At 40.5% G+C, this 9,408-nt stretch overlaps 1 protein-coding gene across 2 annotated transcripts; it reads right to left on the bottom strand.

Annotated features, from left to right (window-relative positions):
• Nucleotides 1-2,143: 2,143 nt before the first annotated feature.
• grtp1a (growth hormone regulated TBC protein 1a) lies at nt 2,144-9,408 on the bottom strand. 2 transcript variants are annotated; one of them, XM_086290155.1, is made up of 9 exons: nt 9,099-9,408; nt 8,868-8,995; nt 6,945-7,096; nt 6,705-6,863; nt 5,672-5,796; nt 4,966-5,062; nt 4,195-4,367; nt 2,702-2,887; nt 2,144-2,583 (listed from the first exon to the last, which is right to left on the bottom strand). In XM_086290155.1, exons 2-9 carry the CDS (start codon nt 8,936-8,938, stop codon nt 2,491-2,493), a joined length of 1,056 nt encoding a protein of 351 aa, XP_086146281.1. In that variant the 5' UTR covers nt 8,939-8,995; nt 9,099-9,408; the 3' UTR covers nt 2,144-2,490. The 2 variants fall into 2 exon arrangements, with proteins under 2 accessions (XP_086146281.1, XP_086146271.1); XM_086290145.1 differs by having other exon boundaries at nt 8,868-9,408.

The raw sequence follows: 9,408 nt of genomic DNA, 5'->3' as shown, positions 1-9,408 counted from the left end.
GAGTGATGTGCTGCTTATTATTATTATTATTATTATTATTAGGGCCCGAGCACCGAGAGTGCGAAGGCCCTATTGTATCTGCTCAGTTTCTTATTATTATTCAGGCAAAACAAGGGCCTTTTGAGGGCCTAAACATGGTCAAACTCATGAAATTTTGCACACATGCCAGGTTTGGAATTTTTTTTTTTTTTTTTTTTTTTTTTTTGTATTTTAATGGTTTTACATATGAGCACTGGGAAATGGCTCTAGAGCGCCACCTATGCCTTGTTAAATGCAGCCCTACGACCACATCGTTTGAGCTACATGTATGAAATATGGCACACATCTGTACCATGCCAAGACGAACAAAAAGTCAGTGGGCCCATTGACGCAATCCCAACAGGAAGTCCGCCATTTAGACGTGAAGGTGACATTTTGGCTCTAATTTCGCCGTTTCCATGCCTCGAACTTTTTCGAACTCCTCCTTGGGATTTGGTCGTATAAGCTTCATCTTTGGTCAGTGTCAACTACACACTTGGGCCATGTTAAATTGCGGAGCTTGAGTTTTCGCGATACAGCGAGGCCGTGGCGCCACGGCGAATTTTGATGACTCGCCATGAAAATCTTATTGCCTCTCATTCTGTCATTGTCCGATCTGGACCAAAGACCACACATATAAGGCTTCACCCCTGAACATATTTCAACTGCCATATTTGACATCAGGGAGAGTGCCACCTAGTGGGAACAGGAAATGTCATGTTTTACACTTTGGGGTACAGTATAATGATGGGTGACATCTGCAGCCTCAAATTTCGCCAGGAAAGCCATAAGCAGTTGTTCTTGGGGTACAGTGAAAACTGACTTTTCACAAAAGGGTGTGACCTCAGCAGCATGGCGAACTTTGATGTCTCGCCATGAAGAAACAAATTAGTATAACTCCATGAAATCCAGTCGGATTAGTACCAGATTTTAAACTGAACGGCGCACCCTGGTGGCTGCGCAGCCACCACGGTGAACTGCGCACCCTGGTGGCTGCGCAGTTCACCGTGAAAGATGAAGTGGCTTTTGTGGGGCTTGGAAAGTTTATAGAGGCTTGAAATTTGGCCCACACCTCCAATGTGATGAAAGCTTTGTTTTTATGTGATCATTTTCATTGAATAGCGCAAAATGGCTACACAGCGCCCCCTACAAAATTTCAAAACCACAGCCCCTGCTCTGTGTTTTATCTATGAGTCTGAGACCTTGTAAGCTTATGGAAGATATCAAGATGTACAAAAAGTCTCTTGGAGCAATATCCCAAATCCAACAGGAAGTCAGCCATTTTAAAATTAATGTGTAATTTTGGTGCCATTTTCCCCTCTTTTCAGGCACCGTACTTTAACGAACTCCTCCAAGGGATTTCGTCAGATTGAAGCTCTCTCTTGTGTGTCGAATCTAAAGACCTCTGTGATGTTAAATTGCGAAGCTTTTTACGTTCCGGGAAACGGGGTGGTCATGGCGACACGTGGAGTTTCAATCACTCGCCAAAGAGCAGTAATCTGCTGTCACTCAAAAACACAATGTCCAATCTCTCCCAAAGGTCGCAGATTTGATGAGACTTGAGGTCGGAAATGTTTGGTATGCCATTTGTCAGTAATGGTTAGAGCGCCACCTAGTGGGACGACTATAATCGTGGTAGAATGAGATTAAATGTTAGCTGGTGGTTGAATGCATGAATTCCATCAATGTGACATGAGATCGGACGTGCTGGTTTTCGAAGTTGGGCATGGCTCGACACGCCGGGGTGCGAGGGCCCTCATAACGCTGCTTGCAGCTTTAATTATTATTTTTAACTCAAAGCTGGTTACTCAGGTGTATGTTAAATATTCAGCTGAGAGATTTTTGTTGTATTACAGACTGGTTCGTTATGATGATACTTTTCATTATCCACAATTTTACTCAAGAACATATTGAACCAACTCTAATCAGTCAAACTAGAACTTAAACTGTTTAACTGTTAAAGAGACCCCTGAACACAATTGTGAGGGGGGGGGGGGGGGGGGAAATCCACCCCTTTAACTTACTGTACTGCAACACCTTAGATTAATCACTTATTCATACTATATTACAACACTGTACCAGTATTGAATGTCAACTTTCTATTTAATTGAACAATCACTGTATATACTCTTGATGGATTTTAATGTGAAATACAGTAGACAGGTTCTTCCAGCTATGTATAGTGTACAACTCATCACACCTGAACATTTACTGCTAAGCATTTTCTTCACCGTGACTCATTTTCTAGACTAAAGTGCAGAATTTCATGTTTAAACAAAAGGAAATGTTTACCAAACTACACAACCATTTCATACAGCACAGACCTAAGAATATTAATCACATATTTACACTGCTGCGTGTTTGTTTCACACACAGTATGTACAGCAGTCACAGTGACTCAGTTTAAACAAAAAATAAAAAAAGTGCAAACATCTGCTGGAATGAGTGCTGAATTTAAGTAACAGGGAGAGGTCAGGATTCTTCAGCAGTGATACGAGAGCGACAGGTTGCCCGGAGCTTAGTCAAGGTTGCCATGGAGAGACTTCCTGGTTCAGTGAAGATTTTCTAGGAAAGGCAAGAGAAACGGGGATTAAAGGATTACTAAAAAGGAAAAGTAATATCTCTAATCTTTCATCCCGTAAAATGACTCAAGATGATTTTTAAGAGTTGTAGGGGTCTTTACCTGCATGAATGTGTGGCACTCCTCTACAAATGGTCCGTGTGTGATCTGCTTGAAGCTCTGGCAGACATCTGGCAGTGACTGGGACTGCTGAATCAGATCCTGGTTGTGATGGATCAGAGTCAGAGCTACGCGGAACAGGATTTTCGAGCCCTCGTAGAACAAACAATCCCAGATCCGCAGAACAGTCTGGGAAAAGCAGCAGCAAAGCACTGAATCCCAACAACAAAGTAGTGCACAACATGAAGAGTAAACCATATGTAAAAGGTTCTACTGAACAGAGCTTGGGAAGTATTAATGCAGGTTAACAGCATTTTTGCAGTAGTTTGCAGGGTCAAACAGGCCTCCTGCTCAATTAGAATCAGCTGTCTTTATTAACTTTAGTAGATGTAATGAAGGCAAGTACAATTTTCACCTCCTTTTCAATTTACCTTAAAAAATTTTCCAGTGTTTTTAAGCTCTTAACTTTTATTTTTAAGCATTTTTCATGGTAGATGTTTGTAACAGTGGATGAAGGAAAACTTCACATCACCCCCAAACTCTTCCTGTTCAGGTATCATTTCTGACACTAGAGAAAAGGAGGTGTTTGACTCTGCTGGCAGTTCAGCTACATTCAGACTTGCATAGTGGTTCAAAAGCCGTTTAATTACTTCTTTTGCCATTTGTGTATAATTAACTACAGAAACTACAAACAGCATTGGCTTAAAAAAGTCATTTATTTTATAAACTATTTTACCTTTACCATTTCTTCCCTGCTGTGTAATGTAATGTGAGGTCACCTCCACACACATGTGCATAGAGCACGTGTACAGCGGCAGTGCTCACACAGCGGCCATCTCACCACTGCTGTTTGTTCAGAGAAGTTGGTGCATGCAGATTTGACCCACCTGGACAAAGCTCACAGTAACTTTGCCATAAATTGTGGTGCTTTTACATATTTATGCATTTACAAAAACAAGCAGTTACTTGTAATAATTTTGTAGTTTCCTCAGCACTGCTGCTAAAAATGCAAATACAAATTTGACTATTTTCTGTATTTCTAGTGTCTTTTTTTAATGTAGAGAGGTGCAAAATAGTGGGGAGAATTTTCTTTTCCTTTCATTTTTCACATCCAACTTGTTATTTTCCACTTTCTCTGCAAGTGTTACACCCTCCTACAGCAGTTGTATCTGGGGAACAAACATAGCAGCTCACACCCTCCTGAAGGTCAACAGAGGGAGACAGAAACAATAAAGACTGCTGTATAAAGTGGGTTAGCTGCACTGGATTAATTAAACACAAGGAATAAAACAAAAGTTGTCATTTTTATCGAAACCCACTAAAAAAAAAAAAAAAAAAAAAGGGCTGTGATGAAGCACGAGTATTTAGTAAATAATCTGACTATTTTTCAGATATTACAACTACATGTCAATAAAAAAAAAAAAAAAAAAAGTTTTGTGGCAGTACTGATAGGAGTTGGATCATGAGTATGAAACGCTGATCACAGACACACTCACCTCTACAGGCAAGATGTCTATGTAGAGACAGATGAACCACCGGGAGACCACCAGGGTCCACATGACGTTATGGTCCACCATGATCTGCCATACTGGCGGGATTTTTACCTTCACCAGCTCCCCTAACACCTCCTGATCTGTCTTCAGACCCAGCATGGCTGGACTGTAGTAGTCTGTAACCACAACGCAGACACACATCGTTGATAAGAACAAAGCAATATATGCAATACAACACCTGAATGAAGAGCTTAAATGTAAATTTAATAAACATTTCTTGTTTGACTACAAGATCCAAATGAAAAGAGTGCAGCTCTGAAGCCACACACAGAGGCCACGTGATAGGATTATTCTTAGCCTACAGCACTGGTACCCAAAGGGCCTGGACGCATACACACCTGTCACAAGATCGGGTCTGTACTACAAAGCAGGATTTCAACTTATCCGCATAACTTCCGGGTTAACCCTGGGGTTTCTGTAATTTGAAGCTGGTTCACTTTATACTACGTTATATTGCCAAGGTAACTTATACTGTTTCCCTGATGAGCATCAGTAAATAGTTTCACAGGTGCAATTTTATTGCTTCAGCTTTCTTTACAGGCTTAAAATGGGCAAAACGTTTTTACAGCACATATTTTACAGTCTTACTGACTAAAGCTCTTAAAGGGCACACATGTAGTACTAGATACTAAATTGAGACACACTGGTTATATTGAACGTGCTTCATAGCACAGGGCTCAGAGTGGCAGTAAGTGAATGCACAGAAACACTCACCTGGTAAAATTCTGCCGAGCAGTGCCTCCATCAGCCAGAAGGATTTCTCTTCATCTTTTGTGACGATGAGTAGATACCCAGCGATGAAGTTCATCCCCTGAAGCCAAAGACACACAGTTAGGTTTCACATGAGTCCTGTAATCCTGCCTGAGCACACTGTATCAGACAGAAGAGCTCTTTAATAAAGCATCTAGGGCACAGAGCAGTAAGTGTACACTGACTGAATGGGAATTAAGAAAAAAAAAAAAACAACAACCACTGAGTATAATTAAAGATAAATGGATTCTATTTATGCCTGGCAACAAATGTAACATCAACACACCCTTGTTTAAATTGCAAACCAAGTTGCATATGATCTGGTGAATGGAATTTGGCTTTCATATGCTAATAATAACCACAGTCAGTTGGCATAGACACATAAAGCCTCTTTCTGGACACAGAGGCAAATTATTGGTAAGTGTTGATGATAAAGTAACTTCATTAAGGATAAAAACTGCTGTTTTTATTTACAGTTTACATTACTGTACATTTTAACCCCGCAGCACAACTCTTAAATGATGGACCAACGCAAGGTGGCTTTGCTGAAATCCAAACTAATATCACAGAATAATAATACTAGATTTTTTGCTTTACCTCATTACATTATCATTCCTTAAATATTATTCAAAATCCACATCAGGGTAGAATCTGTGGCGCTGAGCCGTACCTGACAGTAGCCCACAGCTGGATTGTGGTGTCCATAGGCCAGCAGCACATTGTACAGAGCTTTCTGCATACATGGGTTTGACGTCTTGTGGAAGTGGATGTTTTCCGGGAATGTTCTGTTCAAGTCTGAAAACGAGAGACCACAAGGACACCGATCACACTGTGTGTGGAGTGTTTGTATACACGCTGTAACAGATAAGGAGCAGGAAACTGAAACCCTGCTTTTAAATGTGAGACCGTGTCAGTCTAAACATTAACTTGAATATTTGGACTTTGTGTCTTTTATTCTGAAACGGGCTCGGAAAACATGGAAAAATGTTTCCATTCTGATGACCAGAAATCCAAGCATTTCTTCCAGGCACTGCTCACCACTTGGCTACAAACACCCCTAAGGTGAAACACAGAGGTGGTATTATTATAGTAAATGGACCGGCACTCTTATAGCGCCTCTCAACTGAGAACTCAAAGTCGGGGATTGATTCAACGACTGGTAGACGATTCACTCTACCACCAGAGCCACAGTCGCTCAATGTGGTCCATTGTGTTGCGTCTGTGTTGCATGCAAATTATTTGAGTGACTTTCACACGCGTTGCTATAACAACCCCAGGCACTTTGAGGTGGTGGTACTCAATTGTAATGAAAAACCACTGAAACAGAATAGAGTCGAGCTGAGTAGGTACTAGTGAAATAGAGGGTTAAGGAGTTGCTTTGTGAGTTTAGGAGAACCTGAAGGAATAAAGAACCAAAACACTGAAATCCAGGTGCGCAAAGCCTGTAGAGGTTTATTTCATTTTTTATTTCACAAATAAATAAAGATATTAAAATGAAGACAAAGACACAACAAAGCTAAATTTTACAGAGCTTTTAATTGCAAATACTTAAAGTTTGTGTGTCAAAAAGTTAATCTAATATTAATTTTGGCCAATCATAATTTAAATGGTGGAGAATATTTCACATCTTCAGCAATAAGCTGTACCCTTAGCTTATTGCTGAAGACGTGAAATATTCTGAGTGAGAAACTGAACAGGCTGACCTGTCTTGATGGTCTCCACAAGTTTGGGGTCGTGCTCAGCTCCCAGCAGGGACTGGTAGTGCCCTGGGTTCCTCTCCAATTGATCTTGAGCCCCACTGGCTGCCATCCAGATCAGAGCCCGGTGCTCATTGGGAATTCCTTTGCGTACGTAACGCTTTACTGGAACAGAGGGGAGTATTTATGTTGAGTTCACATTTATGGACTATGAACTGTGTGAGTGTGTTTTGTTTTCATACTCACATTTCATATTCTTCTGCACCTTGCTTTTGCCCTTCAGTAGTTTGGACCACTTGATGGCTCGTCGGGTGAGCACAACTAGATACTCAGACATGAGCTCCTCATATGACTCATAATCAAAGTCCTCTGACCGCTTGAAGCCATACGGATCCACTCTGAGAAAAGTGGACAAAGTTACAAACTACTTCAAAGAAGCAAGTTATCGAAATAGTTTTCAGGCTCGTCATCATCAAAGCTTAAAAAACAAACAAACTGGAAAACATTTATTTAAACAGGAAGTGTACCTTTGTGTTGTGATTCTTTGAGCGTGAGCCAAGACAAGCTGAGTAGATATCAAAAAATTGCTTTGTTTTATTAATGTTGTGTTTTATAAATACCAATAGCTCCATCTGTAATCTGGTCCTACAGTACGTGAAGAAGTTGTGGCTGTAGGTGGCTCAACCTTACGAATTAGGTAACACAATAATCTGATTAACCCAAGAGCAAAGTCGTCCCTTGAAGAAGAAATGCTCCTACTCCACCGTCACACAAGAGTCTGGATTTGCAGAAACTACTTTACAGTGAAAAATAAACACACAAACTTTAAAATTATCTTCATGCAAAGGTTAAGTTTCTCCTCTGAGAGTGTCCTTATTGCCAAAGCAACAGTAAGCACAGACATTGGATGTATCAGTGTTGATGTTACCAATGTGTCATCTGATTTGTCGTGCTGGTTTGTGTTCACAGTTCCACTTCACATACAGTAAACAACTATATGTGCAGTATGGAGTATATATATATATAAACGTTAGTAAATTCAAGAGCGTTTCCAATCAGTACCACCACCTGTACATCGAAACGAAGCTTATTCACTGTAAACCACAGCTGACAAAAATCCCTCTCATAGGGAGTTAGCAACATTTTGTAAAAAGGTGTTGATTCATTATCAGTGTGATGGCTCTAAATTTACTCTCCATTAGAGAGTAAACTCTTTATACAGCTTCTTATTTTGTCATAAACATATATGCTTACAGTGGTGCATGCTTATAGTAAACATGGAGTGAGTCTGTGAAAGCTCAGAGCCTCAGTTTCAGACATTTTTTTTCTACTCTTGGGTCTTTATGATGACAGGCACCTTGCTCTGGTTATGAGCAAAGAAACCCCACTCAACCGCTATTCAAACCATCTGTTTGTAAGGAGCAGCCAATCAGACACCAGGGCAGCGCAAAAGATAAGTAAGGGTTATTTTTTACGGTAAATTATTCAGAACTACTCTTGTAGAATCCAAATATAAAAACGTGGAGCCATTAATCAGTACGATATGTAGCTTTTGAGTAATAATGTTTACAGGACGAAGTAAAATCCAAAAGTACAGCCTCCAAATGACCACTACAATGAAGTCAAAGTTAACAAAGCCCTGTAGAAGAGTGTTAACAAAGCATTAACATTATAATTCTCATGAAGGTGGGATTTATTATGGGTCTGCATTAGTTTGGGTGAATTCAGTAACGTGGCAGTTATTCAGTGGAGTAAACTTCAAGTAATTGTAATTTAATCCTAAGCTTTTTACACACGTACAATACTCTGTAATACTTCAGTACTCACAGTAGACACTTTTTGATATATGTGAACATGGTGGGGAAAAATACTAAATAAAAATACTAAATACAGTCAACATCAGTTTTGGCGGCCTGAAAACAAAATCTTTGTGATGCTAACACTGACTAATAACCTGACTCCTGTTTATATATGTTAGCTTTAGTCAGGTTTAAGCTACTATTACAGTAACCGTCAGAAGTACCTAACAGCTCAAATAAACAAAGTGATATCTGCTTCGTGATTTACGAAACTCAACTAACTTTGAGAGCAGAAAAATAATAACAAGTCGTATTTATTTATTTGTTTGTTTTAAGCTTTCTGTGATTATTAACCATTTTTCAACGTTACCTGTCCACCCTGTCTTTAGCTCCACGGTCGGCGGGGGAGCGGCTCCCGTTGCTCGGTTTGCTCTTCTCCATTACCGCCTCTAGTCCTGCTCCGGTGATATCCCTTGTATGTATCCGCCGTGTTGTTTGCTCCAAAGAAAAAAAAAGCTCACAGTTAACAAGAAAATCAAAGTTAGGGTAAGTTAGCCCCAAGCCTGACTTTTTTCCCCCATGTGTGCGAGCGGTGGGAAACCTGCTGAGACACAGCTGCTTTTCCCCGGAATTGGGGAGAGACTCATTCTTGTCTTTCGCGCGAACTAACAAGTTGTTTAGTGTCGTCCCATCCGTCAGACCGTGTTTGGTGAAAAAGTAGAGTTTTTCTCGAGTTTTATCGCCATCTACATGCACCTGTTTCTGCGGGTCCCAGGCGCGATAGAGTGCAGCTAACAAGCAAACACTGCGGTTTCCCTTTTTTCTATCCCCGCTCTAAAAGCCACTCGGGTGCTCGGTAACTTCCACTCCCGTTGTCATGGAGGATCTCGTACATGTGACGTATGTCCCGG

The sequence above is a fragment of the Aulonocara sp. 'chitande type north' Nkhata Bay genome, linkage group LG1 (genome assembly GCF_057382095.1).
Source record: "Aulonocara sp. 'chitande type north' Nkhata Bay isolate Kocher_YH1m ecotype deep benthic linkage group LG1, A_spYH_male_GT1.1, whole genome shotgun sequence".
Classification (NCBI taxonomy): Eukaryota; Metazoa; Chordata; class Actinopteri; order Cichliformes; family Cichlidae; genus Aulonocara; species Aulonocara sp. 'chitande type north' Nkhata Bay.
This window is presented reverse-complemented; position numbering and strand designations above follow the sequence as displayed.